Source organism: Ipomoea triloba, chromosome 10 (assembly GCF_003576645.1).
Source record: "Ipomoea triloba cultivar NCNSP0323 chromosome 10, ASM357664v1".
Lineage (NCBI taxonomy): Eukaryota > Viridiplantae > Streptophyta > Magnoliopsida > Solanales > Convolvulaceae > Ipomoea > Ipomoea triloba.
Genome location: NC_044925.1, coordinates 2473254 through 2491273, shown reverse-complemented (window position 1 = coordinate 2491273; position 18020 = coordinate 2473254). Strand labels below are relative to the sequence as shown.

General features: G+C 35.2%; 2 protein-coding genes and 1 non-coding gene across 5 annotated transcripts; 2 read left to right on the top strand and 1 right to left on the bottom strand.

Annotated features, from left to right (window-relative positions):
* The first annotated feature begins 3947 nt into the window (after positions 1 to 3947).
* On the top strand, positions 3948 to 4020 carry TRNAE-CUC. Its single transcript has one exon. It is a non-coding gene; the product is annotated as a tRNA-Glu (tRNA).
* A 1409-nt stretch (positions 4021 to 5429) lies between these two features.
* LOC116032306 (protein DOG1-like 4) lies at positions 5430 to 6086 on the top strand. Its single transcript, XM_031274804.1, has one exon. It carries the CDS (start codon positions 5430 to 5432, stop codon positions 6084 to 6086), a length of 657 nt encoding a protein of 218 aa, XP_031130664.1.
* Positions 6087 to 9142: 3056 nt separating this feature from the next.
* On the bottom strand, positions 9143 to 14407 carry LOC116032779 (protein MALE DISCOVERER 2-like). Of its 3 annotated transcripts, XM_031275493.1 has the most exons (15): positions 13890 to 14407; positions 13685 to 13745; positions 13276 to 13491; positions 13032 to 13164; positions 12815 to 12886; positions 12385 to 12528; positions 12156 to 12299; positions 11960 to 12055; positions 11814 to 11875; positions 11288 to 11734; positions 10736 to 10926; positions 10477 to 10609; positions 10228 to 10382; positions 9961 to 10146; positions 9143 to 9665 (listed from the first exon to the last, which is right to left on the bottom strand). In XM_031275493.1, exons 3-15 carry the CDS (start codon positions 13373 to 13375, stop codon positions 9405 to 9407), a joined length of 2124 nt encoding a protein of 707 aa, XP_031131353.1. In that variant the 5' UTR covers positions 13376 to 13491; positions 13685 to 13745; positions 13890 to 14407; the 3' UTR covers positions 9143 to 9404. The 3 variants fall into 3 exon arrangements, with proteins under 3 accessions (XP_031131353.1, XP_031131352.1, XP_031131354.1); XM_031275492.1 differs by having other exon boundaries at positions 13276 to 13745; XM_031275494.1 differs by having other exon boundaries at positions 11288 to 11731; positions 13276 to 13745.
* Positions 14408 to 18020: the final 3613 nt, after the last annotated feature.

Sequence of the window (18020 nt, the reverse complement as noted above, 5' to 3'; positions counted from 1 at the left end):
ATTTTTCGTTTTTCCAAATGCTTTAGAATTTTCACGCCGGGCCGTAATTCATTTGCTAACTACGGTATTTCTACTTCTTTCCATTTTCCTTTATTTAAAATATATATGGTATTTCGACAGTTAATGCATGCATTTATGTTTATTATATCCAAAAGTCAAAGACAAGTTTCCCACCAACTTCTAAAAGTTCCTACTATATGTTCATTAAATAATTAGTATAGCACATTCATAAAATCATAACTATATATTTATTACTAAATGTTCATCACAAATTATTTAAATGATATATTGAAAAATATATCAATATCTTGTTATTTAAAATATTTCAATGAGATATTTTTTCATATTGATTTTTTATACAAATAAAAAAAATAGAATAATATATTTATGTGATAATTGATCAATGACAAAATCTTCTATGAGACTATATCCATGAGATAGGCTGGCATGGGCTCCTCGCAAGTATTACATTTTCTCTCATAAGTATTTTATTTTTCTTCATAAGTAATTAACTCTTCATTCCCTAATATTACATTTTCATTTAAACGTATTATATTTTTCATCAAAAGCATCATATACTTTTTTCATAGGTGTTACAATTTCCTTAATAAATACAGTCACTATAGTTTATACCATGGACTATTATTGGTCACCTTGTAAGGTAAACTACTAACGTAAGGTTCATTTTTAGTATACCGAAAGTTCATTTTTTAATTAATACATTGAATGTTATTTTTTGAGGGTCACACTTGTGTGAGACCGTCTCACGGATCCTTATTCGTGAGACGGGTCGGGTCGGGTCGAAGCACCATGCAAATGTCACACTTATATGTGCAAATGTCATACTTTTATGCTCAAATATAATACTAATTAAGAATACAGTTTTTGTTACTTATAAGAGAAAAAGTATTATATTTTCAATAATAAGTAATGTTGACAAGTTTTTCATACTTATAAGGGAAAATATAATACTTTTGAGGAAAAATGTAATACTTTTAAATCGAAATGTAAAAGTATTGTATTTTCCCTTAAAAATATTACATTTACCCTTATAAGTAACAAAATTTTTATTATTGATTAGTATTACATTTGAGCATATAAGTATGACATTTGTGCGTATAAGTGTTACATTTGTGCGTATGACATCACGGTGAGACGGTCTCACACAAGTTTTTGCCATTTTTTGAAGGTTCATTTTTTTTTTTTTGTGTATTGATTGCTCATTATTTGGTATATTACTTAAAAATGAACATTTAGTACATTAAAAATGACATTTCAATATACTAAAAATAAACATTTATCCATACTCCATGGTCTACACTGTGGTCCACATTACAATGTAGACTATGGTCCATAGTATAATTTACCTCATAAGTAAGAATCAATCAATTTATCATGGATTAATATTATACTTTTTTTTTTCCTCATAAGTAACTCTTCAACCCCTAAATATTACATTTTTTTTCTCAAAAGTATTACGTTTTTCCTTATAAATAAAATCAATTTATCCCTATTTAGTATTACATTTTTCCATCATAGGTGTACATATAGGCTATGTTTGGCAAACCTAGCTGAAAGTTGAAAAGCTATGAGCTAGTAGCTGAAATCTGAAGAGTTGTTAAGCTAGCTGTTATGCTTAAAATTATTTGGTAAAATTAGCTTTTTGATAAGTTGATAAATGTAAAAAGACTAAAAAAAAGGACATGTTCATAAAATTTAAATAGTTTTAAATTTAAATAGGTTTGTCTGCATATTAAAATATAAAATAGTAAAATCAATATATTTTAATAAAATATAAAGTAAGAACATATATTTGAAAATATATAAAGTAAAACAAAATATTCATAGTTCATAAAATGAGTTCATATAAAAATTAATATTCAAACACATAAATGTCAAATTAAAATTACAACCAAACATATTGCAGAGAAAATGCCAAAAAGATTTTTATTGGGAGGAGTAAAAGATGTTATTTATTTAAAATAATAAGGATAAAGATGGAAAGAAAGTTAAGAAGCTACTAGCTTATTTTTGAAAAGCTATCTAAAGTAGCTTTTCAAAATAAGCTCTTATTTTAAGCTACTAACTTATTTTAGGAACATTACCAAACAGATATTATAACTTATTAGTATCTTAAAATAAGTTATAAGTTCCTAAATAAGCTCTGCCAAACAGAGCCATAGACTTGACCTGACCTATCTCATAGATAAGAATTCGTGAGGCAGTCTCACAGGAGAGTCACCTATGATTAATTGGTGTCATTGTAATAAACTTGGAATATTATATTGATGTACTGGATTTTTTATGAACCTACAATATTATTCTTATGTATTTGGGTTCATGATATAATTTGCTCTCCCACACACGTATAGGGGTGAGTTCAAATGAGAGCAACCCCCTGTAAAAAGTGAAGAATGATTATAGCCAAACATTAGAGTTCATTGATGGTTGAAAGTTTTAGTAAAAAAAAAAAAAAAAAGAACAAGAAAAATACGAGTCAAATTTATAATTATTGTAAAATTTTAAGTGTTTAATATTTATAAAATTGACATGGCTTATTTTCTCATTATTTTTCAATAATCTTTAGCTGCTGATTTTACCTACATATATGGATTAAGATCATTCATAACTTTTTACCTACGAGCTTGTTCTCACCTAGCGCTCCCCTATACATAGGGCATACTCGCGTTAGACCTATTCCTCAAGAGAGTACTAAGAACCAATCATAGATGTCCATTTAGAAAATCTAATGGATTTCATGTAATTAGAGAGAGAAAATAAAAAAAGTCAAGGCAGTGATATTTTTTATAAATAACTCAAACTTTAAAGTTCAATTAGTAACACTATAAAGTGCAACTTTTAACACTACAAAGTGCAACTAAGCAAAACTACATATATAACTTATATGTTGTAAAAACGAAATGACAATTTTGTAAATAACTCAAATTTTAAAGTTTAACTATCAACTAACACTATAGAGTGCAATTAAGCAAAGCTATAGAGTGCATCAATCCACTACACTTATACTATGATATATGCACTCTGTAGTGTCGTTTGTTTCACTCTATAGTGTTGTTAATTGTAAAGTTCAAGTTATTTACGAAAATGTCACCCTATTTTTCCCACTCCACTAAACTTATACATATGATGGGTGCACAATATAGTGTCGTTAATTGTGCCCTATAGTTTTGTTTATTGCACTTTAAAGTTGAAGTTATTTATGAAAATGTCATCGTATTTTTTCCCTCTCTCTCCTTGCTTTAAAGACGTTGAATTTTCTTAGATTGATTGTTTTAAGTGGTTCTTAGTTATTCTCATGCGATAGCAATAGTTTTTTATTTGATAATGATTTTAGGGTGCGTTTGGAAAGCAGAAAAATGACTTCTGAAAAATGTTTTCTGGAAAATGAATTAATTTCCAGAAAATGATTTCATTTTCCGTGTTTGGATGTACTCTGGAAAACTGTCTTTGGGTGTTTGGTTCATTTTCCGGAAAATGAGTGGAAAATTGGTAGAAATGTATAATTATATAATTTTATTATTTTCTTTAAAATTTAAAAATATATAAACTAATAATATTTATTATAAATAAATATATAAAAATTAAATTTAAAAAAAAAAAAAAACAACAACACCGCTGAAACCAGAGCAGCCGTTGCTCTGGTTTCCGCCGGATTTGCTCTGGTTTCCAGCGGAAACCAGTCCGCCGGACTGAAGGAGTCCATGTTGCACGCTGCATTTTCCGGAAAAAACCCTTCATTTTCCGTGGTCAACGGAAAATGATTTCCGTTGACCACATTTTCTAGGTGTTGCCAAACACCAAAATCCCGGAAAATGTTTTCCATAAATCATTTTCCGGGTAACCAAACACACCCTTAGTGATAATTGATGCATTGACACCATTTTCCGGGTCATGTTTTACATTAAGTTTTAGATTGTGAACATCACTCCGTTGTAGTCTAGTTGGTTAGGATATTCGGCTCTCACCCGAAAGACCCGGGTTCGATTCCCGGCAACGGAAGTTTTCCGTCATCCAAATGCTTTAGAATTTTCACGCCGTAATTCATTTGCCAAGTACGGTATTTCTACTTCATAGTTCATTCCATTTTCCTTTATTTTAAATATGGTATTTCGACAATTAATGCATGCCTTCATATTTATTATATCCAAAAGTCAAAAGACAAATTTCCCACCCATTTCTAAAAGTTCATACTATATATGTTCATTAAATAATTATAGCACATTCATAAAATCATAACTATATGTTTATAAAATTACTGTTAAATGTTCATCACAAATTATTTAAATGAAGTGCACAATTGCATAGTTTTGAGAAATCGTCTAAGCAATTGATCTCAAGCATTTAATGGCTCAGATCTGTTCATATGGACTCATGAAAAATAGTGGACTCACTTAAACAATGGCATATATATATTATGGACTATATGCGAATGTTTCTTAAGGTTTAATCTCATACATTGATCCAGTCAAGAATATAATGAAGAGAATTTTAAAAAACGCAGTGGCATTATGGTAAATGTGTTAAGTTATTTCAGATTTGTTTTTTTTTTTTACTGCACATTTTTACTTCTTCAAGTGCATATTTTCATTTTTTGAGTGCATATTTTTCCTTTTTTTTTGTGTGTATATGTTCTGTCTCAGTACTTAGTTTTCCCTTTGAATGGGACAATTTGGCATTCAATTGTACATTTTTGTGCATTCAAATGCATATTTATGAGCCAATGTTTATTATATGTTTTGCCTTCTTTTTAATAATCTATACCTAAATTTCTAATGAAATTCGTGAGATTTATAAACGATTTGTATGTGCAATTGCTTTAATAACAATTAAGTTGAATAACTTTCCTTTTTGGTATCATAAATTACTTCGATTGCATATATTTATGCGTTCGAGTACATAATTTTGACCTTCAAGTGCATGTTTTTGTGCTTTCAAATGCGTAATTTTTATTAATTCGAAGTGTAATGTATTTTTTTTAAAGAGCAATAGATCTAGATGAATTTAATGGTTGAGATTTGTGTGCATTTTTTACCCGGAGAGTCCTTTGCACTTGATCTGAACCTATATATATATATATATATATATATATATATATATATATTGATTTGAGTTTGAGTTTCCAATTAAAGCATATGTAAGCAAACTCCACGTGGGAAGGTACATGAGCCCTCTGATGCCACGTTTGCATGGCCAACCCTATACCACCTGTTTACTTATCACTGTACATGCACTCCATGCAACTTACAAATGCCCCTTCAACCCAGTCAAAAGACCCACCCACCCCCTCCCACCTATACATACACACACATGCGTGTGTATCATTAATTACTTCAATTCATTCGAAGCCTGCCTCTTCAATTCCCTCTCCTTTTTTCTTCTCAAGATCGAATTTTTTCTTCAATTCGAGCATGAGAAGTAAAGTGGAGGAGAGCTTCACGGATTTCTTCGAGAAGTGGATGGCGCAGCTTGAGGAGTGTGCCCACTCGCTCCTCATTGAGAACGAGAAAGATCACGATAATTTGGTGAATAAGATGACAACCCACTACAAGAATTACTACACCGCCAAATGGGCGGCGGCGCGTGAGGATGTTCTCGCGTTCTTCGCGCCAGTGTGGCTCACCTCCTTGGAGAGCGCGTACGTGTGGGTGACGGGGTGGAAGCCGTCCACGGCGTTCCGCCTGGTGCCCCGCGCCGGGATGAGCGAGGAGCAGGCGAAGAAAGTGGAGATTTTGAAGGCGAAAATCAAGGCGGAGGAGGAGAAGGTGGAGAGGGAGATGGAGCGGCAGCAGGTGGCCGTGGCTGACCGGCGGATGGTGGAGCTTGCTCGACTGCAGGGCGGCGGCGGAGACACGGTGGCGGATGTGGCGGTGAAGAACATGGTTGGTGGTCTTGAAAAGGTGATGAAAATGGCTGATTGTGTGAGGCTCAAGACACTGAAAGGGCTGCTGGATGTTTTGGGCCCCACACAGAGTGTACACTTCTTGGCTTCTGCTTCAATGCTTCAGATTCAGATGAGGAAATGTGGGAAGACACTAGACAATCTTAGTCGTCTCATCACAAATTGATGATAGTAAAAAAGAAGAAAAAAAAAGTAGATTTCCAGTTGCATTTAGTCTTGTATTAGAACATGTATCTGCAGTAGTACTGGAATTAGATCAGAGGAGATTGGAGTGCATTTGGTAGGCTTCTGAAAAATTAAAGGAACCATTTTCACTTTTGACTCAATTTATTGCTCTGGTACCATGCATGCTGACATATATGCTTAATTGTAACCAGAACAAAAGAGGAATGAAAAGTACGAGACTCGGTCATCCAATCACTACTGATTTACTTTCTTATGATTTTTTGCTGATTAGGATTATGATATGAGATTTATCAAAAGTATATTTCTGGTAGTGATTGCAAACAACCTAGACTAATTTACTTTTTTTTTCTTTTTTTCTTTTTTCTTTTTTATAGTTTTTATTGATTAGGGTCATAAGGAAAGATTTATCAGCTTCACACTTTTTTATGGTGACTACCGACAACCTAGATTGATTTATTTATTTATTTATTTATTTTTGTAGTCATTTGCTGGCTAAGATCATAAAGTGAAGTTTATCCAATGTACACATTCAAATAGTGACTACGAGTTTTTCTCGTCATCTAAAAAAAATAATGCATCCTTGAATAATGATTACAAATTTTCTTCAGCTTGTTATCTAAAAAATGCCGTGCACCCTTAAATAGTGACTAGATTTTCTTTATCCAAAAAAACACCCAAGCAAAAGTTTACAAATTTTCCTCAGCTTGTTATCTAAAAAATGCCGTGCACCCTTAAATAGTGACTTAAATAGTGACTGGATTTTCTTTATCCAAAAAAACACCCAAGCAAAAGTAAGACAGTGATTTGTGATGTTTCTTAGCTGTGGAATTAAACATTAAAAGCATAAACATTTGACACACAAAGAAAGAACCAAAATTTTCAAAAGAAGCCGCTTAGAAGAATCTATGCAGCAACAACAACAACTAGAAACTACAAAGAAATTTAAGGTAGCCACTAACACTCAACATCCTGCTGTTCAAATTCATTTGTTTTGCTTTTTTTTTTTTTCTTTCTTTCTTTTATGTTACATACCAATTCTGAATATAATGAATATTCCCAGTAGTAGTAGCACTACAATAGTGTGTGTACTATAAAACCTTTTACAATGACAATAAGATGGAAGAATACATACAAATGTGAGCATGAGAGTCGGGAGAGGTTTTGACTTTTGAGATTGTGTGCATACATATATACAAATTGTTAAAGCTAAGCAATTCTTTTTTTCACTTATAACAACATGGTAATATGCAGGGAGGACTAAGGCGAGTTCAGCCCACCAAAGTGGCGATAGCTCGGGAACTACAGCCTTAGGGGAGATATCGAGGACTTTCCTTAGCTTCTCTATCACTTCCTTGATGGTTGGTCTCTTCTTGGTGTCTTGTCGAACGCATTCCTGCATTACCTCACACACCACTGCTAGCTCGTCCTTGTTGAAGGACTTCAACGTCGGGTCAACCAGTTGGCTGTAGCTCAGATATTGTTCAGCCTATACACAATACTCATCTTTGTATAAGAATGGCGAACGAAAGAAAGAAAAACACAAAAAAATAGGAATGCGTTGGGGCGAAGGCTTGAAGGGCCAAGTCCAACACCCTTCGTTTCGAAAATGTGTGGTGGTTTAAGGGAATAAAGTTGCACCTTCGCTACGAGCTATAGCTTTTGGCGTAGTGATACGCGCTTGATTCTAACAAGCAGTATTAGAGCCAATGGTATCAGACGCAAGCCTGAAGGGCCAAGTTGGGAATGTGTGGCGCCATCCTAACAGAATGCAAATGCAGAGACTTACCCAGTTGAGAAGAGGGCCTTGCTCTTCTGAGTAAGGTAGTTTTGTAGTAACTATTTCCAGTAACACAAGCCCAAAGCTTTAGATGTTTGTTTCAGGGTCAGCAAGCGGTGACAGTTCAGAATCTCTCTTTGTTTTCTCCAGATTTTGACTTGGTTGCCAGTTCTTCCCAGAAACTATCTCTGCAATATGTGCAAACGAAATTTGTTCTTTATATGAACATGCATGGAACAGTTGAACCTAAATATGCCAACCACAACGAGAAAATCCTATCTTAGCAGAATAATCATCTGTCAAGTATATGATTTTGGAACTGATGTTTGAATGATCCAATAGTGGATTTAAATCATGCATGTTTCTGGATACAATATGCAGTCACCATTAACTCTCATCCTTGTATTCCAGTCGAGATGTTCAACTTCTTGAACTGAAGTATACAAAAATTGCATGTACTGGATACAATATGCAATTCCCATTTTCACTTTTGTTCAATTTACTGCTTTGGTACCATGCATGCTGAAATATATGCATAATTGTAAACAGAACAAAAAAGGAAAGAAAAGCACCCGAGTCGGTCAACTATGAGCAATCTTTACTGGTTTACTTCCTTATGGTCTTTTGCTCATTAGGATTATGAAGTGAGATTTATCGAGTGCACACTTCGGGTAGTGACTGCGGACAATCTAGATTGATTTACCTTTTTTTGTAGTCTTTTACCGGTTAGAGTCATATGGTGGGGTTTATCCAATTCACACTTTTGGGTAGTGATTACAGATAATCTAGACTGATTTACTTTCTTGTGGTTATTTGTTGGCTAAGGTCATAAAGTAAAGCTTATCAAATGTACACCCTTAGATAGTGATTAGGGGTTTGTAGTCATTTGCTGGCTAAGGTCAGAAGTTTATCGAATATACACCCTCCTATAGTGATTATGAGTTTTCCTCGTCATCTAAAAAAACAATGCATCCTTGAATAATGACTACGAATTTTTCTCATTATCTTAAAAAAGCAATGTACCCTTGAATAGTGACTGGATTTTCTTCATCCAAAAAAAAGCAACCAAGCAAAAGTAAGACAGTGATTTGTGGTGTTTCTTAGCTGTGGAATTACCGAATTAATCATTAAAAGCATAAACATTTGACACACAACGAAAGAACCAAAATTTTCCAAAATAGCCGCTCAGAAGAATCTATGCAACAGCAGCAGCTAGAAACTATAAAGAGATTCAAGGTATTCACCAACACTCAACATCCTGCTGTTCAAATTCATCTATTTTTTTTCTTTCTTTCTTTTATGTTACATACCAATTCTGAATGAATATTCACAGCAGTAGTAGCACTACAATAGTGTGTACTATAAAACCTTTTACAATGACAATAAGATGGAAGAATACATACAAATGTGAGCATGGGAGAGGTTTTGACTTTTGAGATTGTGTGCATACATACATAAACATTGTTAAAGCTAAGCAATCCTTTTTTTCACTTACAAAAACCAGGTAATATGTAGAGAGGACTAAGGCGCCTCAGCTGATAGGATCTCGAGTTCAGCCCACCAGAGCGGCGACAACCTGGGAACTGCAGCCTCGGGGGAGATATCGAGGACTTTCCTTAGCTTCTCTATCACTTCCTTGATGGTTGGTCTCTTCCTGGTGTCTTGCCGGACGCATTCCTGGATTACCTCACACACCAATGCTAGCTCATCCTCGTTGAAGGACTTCAATGTCGGGTCAACCAGTTGGCTGTAGCTCTGCCTGTTGCTCATGTATTGCGCAGCCTATACACAATACTCGTCTCTGTATAAGAATGGCGAACAAAAGAAAGAAAAACACAGAGAAATAGGAATGTGTTGGAGCGGAAGCCTGAAGGGCCAAGTCTAGCACCATTTTTCTCGAAAATGTGTGCCAGTTTTAGGGAATAAAGTTGCGCCTTCGCTATAAGCTATAACTTTTGGCACAGTGGTAAACATTTGGTCCTAACAAGTGGTATCAAAGGCAAGTCACGTGTAAGCGTTTGGGCCAAGTTGGGAATGTGTGGCGTTATCCTAATAGAATGCAAATGCATAGACTTACCCAGTTGAGAAGAGGGCCTTGCTCTTCTGAGTAAGGTAGTTTTGCAGTAACTGTTTCTAGTAACACAAGTCCAAAGCTGTAGATGTTCGTTTCGGGGTCAACAAGTGGTGGCAGTTCAGAATTCTCTTCGTTTTCCCCAGATTTTGACTTGGTTGCCAATTCTTCCCAGAAACTCATCTCTGCAATCTGTGCAAATGAAATTGGTTCTTTAGATGAACATGGTAACAGTTGCACCTAAGTATGCCAACCACAATGGGAAAATCCTACCTTAGCTGCATAATCATCTGTCAAGTATATGAATTTAGAACTGATGTTTGAATGAGGCAAGGGTGGATTTAAATCGTGCATGTACTGTATACAATATGCAGTCCCCATTATAATTCTCATCCTTGTATTCCAGTCGAGATGTTCAACTTCTTTAACTGAAATATACAAAAATTGCATTTTGATTACTTACTAAAGCCGCTACTTTTCAAAATGATTTACATTGAACTTTGTATTAGCAACAAACATTACCGTGAAGATGTTCAAAAAGAGTTCCATTTGGAGCATACTCGAACACCATCATTCTAGTAAAAGGCTCGTCCTCCTCACAATAGCCAATGAGGTTAACAAAATTCTTGTGGTTGATCCGGGAAAGAGTATCAATCTATGTAAGTGCAAAACAAGCTTAACAAGTGAGTTCTCCAACTGGGAATGAACAATGTGCAAGAAGCCAATTTGAATTCAACCGAGAATGCTATAGGTCACCAAGTATTAACTTTCACAAACTAACCTTCTTCCTGAAGGCTATTTCTGCACGTTTGGACCAGTCTTTCATAGAACTTATGGCGGTTGAAGCAACAACAATCTCTACTCCACTTGACAGAGTACCCTTGTACATAGTGAAAGCAGCATGAGTGCTTATAATATTGCTGAAATCTTCACATGCTGTTTCTAACTCAGATCTGTTCAGCTTTGGTACACCTATATTTTTCAGAGAGAAGATGATATTACTACCGAAAATAAAACTTTCAGATTGTTGGGCGGAGGCCGATAAAAGGCCAAGCCCAACACCAGGTGACTAGGGGGATTGTTGGGCAGAGGCTTCAAGGGTCAATTCCAGCACCCTGCCTCTCGAAAATATGACGTTATAAGGAAATAAAGTTGCGCCTTTGCTACGAACTATAGCTTTTGGCGTAGTGCTAAGTGCTTGATCCTAACACAGATTCAACCTCAAGTTCCAATCTTTTTTGAGCTACAACCATAGCTTAGGAGAACGAGCAAAATAGGAACTCTCCTTTATGAAATTCAATGTTCTCCTGTATAAACAACATGACAACATTACCTGTAACAAATGCTTTCTGCAATTGTCCACTCAATCCAGTCTTCCAAGGGCCAATGGACCTTGCTGCTCTGCTTCTGCAAATGCAGATGATTGCGATAATAATGATGAGTAAGAGAAGTCCCAAAAAAATGGCTACTATATACTTCCAGCTAAGTCGAGATTTTTCAGAATCCGGAACTGGAATATCAGCTTCTCCTTGATCAGGACCAGGGCCTGTTCCACTTTCTTGCTGTGGGGGTGATGTTGTAGAAGATGGTGCGACATTCCCAGGCACAGCTGGGAATGACCCGCTACTTCTGCTGCTTGGCTGAGCAATAACATTACCCAATGGCGCCCCACCATTGGCAGGAGCAGCAGCAAGGTTATTTGATCCTTCAAGTAACTTGCGTCGTGTGGGGTTAGGTGGACTCTCTAGAGTGTGGATTATGTGCGGGCTAGGAGAACCTGCTAAAGCATGATCAATGAACCCTAAATGAGTTCAGAATCCTAATCATTTGAAGACGAGGAAAAGAATTCTTTCACTCACTTGGCAGATCATCCGAGTAGCAGCTGGTATTTTGGTGCAAAGATCCCTTTCCAAGATTGAAACTATAGCGGAAAGAGAATCATTTCTCAGAAATGCAATGTTATGAGGAAATACATGCGAATTTAGTAGACATTTTAGTTACCCACACTGAGATCCGATTGAGGTAACGCATCAACACCACTTTTATAGATGTCAGCAAGAAATCGGCTTTCCTCAATGGATTCCAGCTGACATGCCAGATGCTGTCAAAAACAACATCAACTCAGAGCAACGTTTGCAATATAATGCATATGAAGATACATATAAGGAAGGTAAAGTTACGAAAAATAAATAAAAACTCACCAGTCCCCGAATTTTCTATTTACACAGCCAGTTCCTGAAGCAAAATCAGAAGTGAGGTTCGGGTCAAACTGAAATTGAGTCAGAAAGTTAAGTTTCCCAATCTCCGAAGGAATACTTCCTTCAAAGTTATTGTTACAAAGCAACCTGAGAAAAAAGCCAGAAACTCGGGTTAGAAGCACGTATGCTTACTGACCCACGAGACTTCCATAGTAACTGCAGTTGAACTCACAAGCTTCTTAGTAACTGTAGGCCTCCTATCTGTGCAGGAATAGTTCCGCTCAAGTTGTTATCCGTCAAATCCAGCACTTCTAGCATTTCGAGTTGTCCAACTTCTTGGGGAATTACACCCGAAAAATGGTTCTTGGAGAGTACACTTCCAATGCAATTAGACAACAAACAATAAAACATTGTTAATATTCAAAAGATAATAAGTCAGCAAGATAATTAAAGTCCTTTATTCACAATGTAAACTAACATAAGATGCATAAAGAAACAATTTTTTGTTCTAGAAAACGAATAAATGGGCATTTTCTGACTGTATTTGTATAGCAAAGACATAACGATGGAAGAATGTAGTTTCTGCGTGGATCAGGAAGTCCTTCAACAGACAAACTAAGAAGCAACCGATGAATCTAATTCATAAGAGAGTTAATGCTTACAGCACTTTCAAGTGAGGGAGATTTCCAAGCTCTGGCGCCAGTGTTCCTTCCAGCTCATGCCCGTTAAGGTCCCTGACAGATAGCAAACAAATACATCAATGTCATAGTCCAGTTATCCCACACGTAATATACTGTTAGTTAGCAAAAGTTGAAAACATATTAACCATTAAAGATAACGAAGTACACTTATTCAAGCAAACCCGTATCAGGGACTTACAGCATTTGCACATTACCATCCACACAATGGATGCCAGACCACAAGCATGGATCACAGTCATCGACATTCCAATTCTCGAGAGCTCGATGTGGATCATACTCCACTCTTGCTCGGAATTCTAACAACGCTAGTCCTGATTATTGCATACACCACAGCCAAGAACGAAAGGGCAGCATTCAATATGTTTCAAAAAAAAAAAAGGATTGAATGTCCAAGTCCAAAAGGCTAAAGATTAACCCTTTACCTTCAGAATTAAGCGAGCAACAGCCATGAACATCTGACACAAGAATCAGAAGGGCGAGATACGAGAACTGGATTCCATGAATTGTCCATCTACTTCCCATTGCTTTCCAAACACTGTGTGGGTGCAGATGAGGCAGTGATAGGCTCTGCCAACAGCTCTATACAAAATCGCCAGCTTTTTTCTATTTTATGAACAAATTGGCCCTCCGAGCAACAACTATTACTCGAAAACAACAACACTCATACAACAACGATAACGAAAAACACAAGCACTCCTATGTTTTTGTGGATACAATTCCTATGAAGCAAAAGCTATTTTGCAGATAAAATGTAAAATGTCAGCCCTCTTTGACACATTCACCAAATTGGTATCCCTCATTGATATGGATATCAAACTCAAGCTATAATACCTCTGTTTTCGCCAGCCACGGCCAATTATTAACAATTTCTCAAAGATTCAATTTTTTTGAGCTGAAAGTTGAGAAAACAAAATGAAAACAATTACCCATTCTTGATTTAACCACAGAAGATCTAAAAAAGCAAAAAAGATGATCACAGAATATAAGAATAATCACAATCACAAGCAATGTATATAAACAGAAAAGAAAAACTTACCAGAAAAGCAGGGAAAAAGGGCAGTCAACGAATAAATGATATGATAAAATTACAGAATCTTCTTTTGCTGCAATTATTGTCACAATCTTGAAATTTGATTTCAAAAAAACAAAAAAAGAAGGTTACATTCCAGGTGGTGGTGATGGTGATGGGGGGTTAGAACAAAAAAGGATCCAAAAAGAAAGAAAAAAACAAATTTTACATAGAAAAGAAATTGAATGATGATGAGGCAAATATATTATATGACAATATTAAGAAATTGAATAGCTTTTTTCTTATTTCTTGACTGCCCTTTCCAGGATGATCTCAGAGGAGGAGACTCTCTTCTTCGACCATCTTGTCTGAAAGAGAGGAAGAAAGTGGGGGAAAAAGCTTTCTCTCTCTTGTTTTCTCTCTCTAACACCCCCAACCTTCCCCCACCACACCCAACAAGCTGTGTTCTTTCCGAGTTTTTCCCACTCTTTTCTGATTTCTCTATTTTCCATTGACGCTCGATAATTTTCCTCATTTTTTTCCCCTTAATTTTATTTAAACAATTTATGAATGATGAGCTAACATATCTTAGTAATGGAGGGGAGTATATAATTTTTGGCGGGTTAATGACAGGTCAGTTGACTGGGTCCCACACTCATCATGCTTGCGTGGCACCAACTATTATTATATGGAAACTTCTATCCTTCATGATTTTTAGAGTTAATGTGATATGAGATCTGAATAAAGTTTATTTTTAAATTTTTAAATGGATTATCCGTGATCCTTCAACTTTTAAATTGTTATCTTTAAAGGTCCAAATTAATCACCCAGGATTCTTTAACTTTCAAAATTAAAACAGTCGTGGTCCTCTTAGAACGACCACAACTAGTTAAAATTTGATAGTTGAAGGACCATGAGTTATTAACTTGGACCATAGATGTAACAATTTGAAAGTCGAAAGATTACATGTGATCAGTTTGAAAGTTTAGGACTAAACTTGACAAAACAATTATACTTGGAGAATCTCAAATGGTATTAACTCTTTTAATTATTTTTATCACGAATTTCTTCGTTCAGTCAATTATAACCGTGCGTGGAGACTAATCCTATTCATGATGAGTTAAAAGAAACGCATGTAATGTCATTCATTAATCATAATATACTCAATGTGTGGGTATGATTTTTATTGCTAAAATTTGTTTAATTTTCACTCTAAAAATAAAATGATTTTATCTTCTAGTATCGTTTATCTTTATTGTATTGTTTGTAGATTATTATACAAGAGAATGTTTATCGAGTGCACACTTATTCTTGGATAGTGACTACGAGTTTTTTCAAAATTGAAAATAAAGATAACACAAATATAAGTTTTTTTTTTTTTTGCATAGTAAAATATTATGAAGTGCAAAATTTATGAAATGAGGACAATATTAAATACAAAATTGGAAATTTCTTTTCATTTTTATTTAGTTTATGGACAACAATAAATTAATGTTTATTTTTGTCTTCATTTCAATTGAGAAAATATATTTTTATTTCTAACTTAAGAATTATGTTTTGGATACTCTAATAACTTAAGAATTATAATTTAAGTTTTAAAATATAAAGTATATTCAAAGGGTAAATCATACCACCTAACCAACGTAATATATATTATAATATCTAAGGTGGAAAAGGTTACTGCATGTCTGCATTACCTTGAGTCCTTGACATATCCCAAAATTTGATTTAGCAGTAATGTCAATTATCTCATAATGTGAACTACGACGTTAGAAAAATTGTACTTTTTATCCCTAAGTTATAGGTTAATTGTAGAATTATTTCTTGAGTTTTGTCATGCTTACTTAGAGATGAAAAGCACAATGTCAATCACAACTTAAAGACGAAAAGTGAGTATGACCCATACTAAGTGACGAATTCTACAATTACTCTATAACTTTTTGACGAAAAATGCAATTTTCTCAATTTAAAATAACAATATTCACATTATATTGATTATCTTATATGACTTGAACTAATTAAACGATTTAGGGGTGTTTGATGAAGTAGCTTTTTTTTTTTTTTTTTTTTGTGTTTTTGGGTAAGTGGATATGTAAGAAGATATCATTACATTGGGTATCGTTCTCACAAAGATCGACGATATGAGTAGAGTTTTAGGGTTTCAAGCATATAAGATACTAATGTTCCAAGAAGATAAGATGAGTCAATTGGCTAGATGATAGATGTCATATAACCATAAGAAAGTCTTTCTCAAGGTCATTCTACACTCCTAAAACATTAAAGGACATTCTCATGACTCAAGAATGTCTAAGAGACATTTCATCAAACACTTAGTATTTCTAACATCGCATTGCACACTCCCCTTTTCTCAAATGTGAAGCATGATTGATCAACTCTTTGAGCCTAGACCTGGTTGTCACTCCCTAATGTTCCTCAAAGACAGGCGAGTCTTGAAGACTACCGACTGGAAAGAAGAGAAGAAATTAAACCTCCTCGATCTCAAAATGAGTGAGGAGGCAACTATGTCGATGAATGCTCTCGCTGTTCAAAAACACCAGCTTCCCACTTTGTATCAGAGCAGGCAACCTAAGGTCTGATACCATCTTCTAACACCCTCAAATAATCAATCATTATGCATTTCTAATCTGAGTGCCACAATTCGAGGTGAAGACCGCTAAGTTTAAGGTGGTGAAGTTGTCGCCGGTCAAGTTTAAGCTACCCAAGTTGAAGAAGTGAGAAGCAAGACTACTGAAAATGTTGGCTGGAAGTGTTTTGGATATGGGCCGGGGTACCGTCTTGGCAAAAATGTTACATTTTCTTGTTATTTCTTGAATAAGAGATTAAACTCAATTCCAACAATCACAACTAAAAGAATAATCAAGAACATAAATAAATATATAAGCAATCAAATTCAAAATTTTCACCAAGGCCAAATAAATTTCTCAAATTATGAGACACCATTTAAAGTATCAATAATCAAAGAAATAAATATGCAATTGTACTAAATATGCAATGTCACACATCTTTACAGCGAATTTCAAAATTTTAAATTTCTAGCCAATTTTAATTCCTATAACTAAAGTTTCTATCATAGGCTTGACCACTTTGTAACTTTGTTTCTTATATCTCAAAGGTTCCAATCGCTCTGCTACCACTCTGTATCAGAGCCTAATCAATTTTATTTTCTATGCCCTAGACTTTGCAATCTAAGCTCTAATACCACTTTGTATCAGAGCCTAATTAATTTTAGGCTAAACTGTCATCCTGCACCTGACTTTTCATAACTGATGTTTTGATCCACAAACCATTAAATTTTTTTCGTCTAACAAATTTTACAAGTTTCCCAATTATGAGGATGATGTGGCACCGATTATATGTTGATGTCGACTTTCTTTTTAAGTCAATCCTCCCAAATTTAAATATATTAACAAAATCGCTACGAACAAACATAAGAGAGAGAAAAGAAGTTGGGTGGAGTTTTCAAAGTATCAGGCACCATCAGAAATCATCAAGCAAGAGCCTGATTTGCTGGGGAACTGTTTTCATGCACAAATCGTCTCCCCCCACTGCAAACACTTTCTTTGACGACAAGATTCAAACCAAGAAATTCTCCATTGATTACACCCACCACGTCGACGAAACCTCGCCGTCCGACGAGCACCATTTCTTCAGCAGCAGTTGACATTTCACGAACAACGACGATGCCACTACTACTACTCCTGCGACAGTGAATAAAGACAACAATCAGGTGCAATATGACCTTGAAGTTGTTACGCAGCTGGTGAGTTGCAGCAATGGCGGCCATAAAAGCAATAACAATTACGGGTTCTATATCTGGGCTTGTAGAGTAGCAACCATCTGGCCTTGGTGTAACAAAGCTTTGAGGAACACAACTCGGGTAACTCAATAGAATAAGTATTGCGCAACGAAAATAGTAGAATTCTACCAAGTCACCAAACTTCGGAAGGAACATAAGCCAAGGGGGGTTTATTGGCAACTCGGACAGAGAGAGCAACAGAACGCCACAGTTTGCAAACAGTAGAAGGACGAATGTTGTCCCTCAAGCTCAAGTGTTTTCATCTTGGCATCGCTCTCCGTGCGTTGTGATAATTTGTATCTGATGGATATATTAGAAATGACCCAATATAATAGAGACCC

Excerpts from the sequence above, each read along its gene's own strand:
- LOC116032779 (XM_031275492.1), bottom strand. The coding sequence starts at position 13,375 with ATGGGAAGTAGATGGACAATTCATGGAATCCAGTTCTCGTATCTCGCC. Across the intron at positions 11,735-11,813 it reads CTACTCGGATGATCTGCCAA|CAGGTTCTCCTAGCCCGCAC; the intron begins GTGAGTGAAAGA and ends ATCATGCTTTAG. Across the intron at positions 10,383-10,476 it reads TCTTTTTGAACATCTTCACG|TTAAAGAAGTTGAACATCTC; the intron begins GTAATGTTTGTT and ends TGTATATTTCAG.
- LOC116032306 (XM_031274804.1), top strand. The coding sequence starts at position 5,430 with ATGAGAAGTAAAGTGGAGGAGAGCTTCACGGATTTCTTCGAGAAGTGG.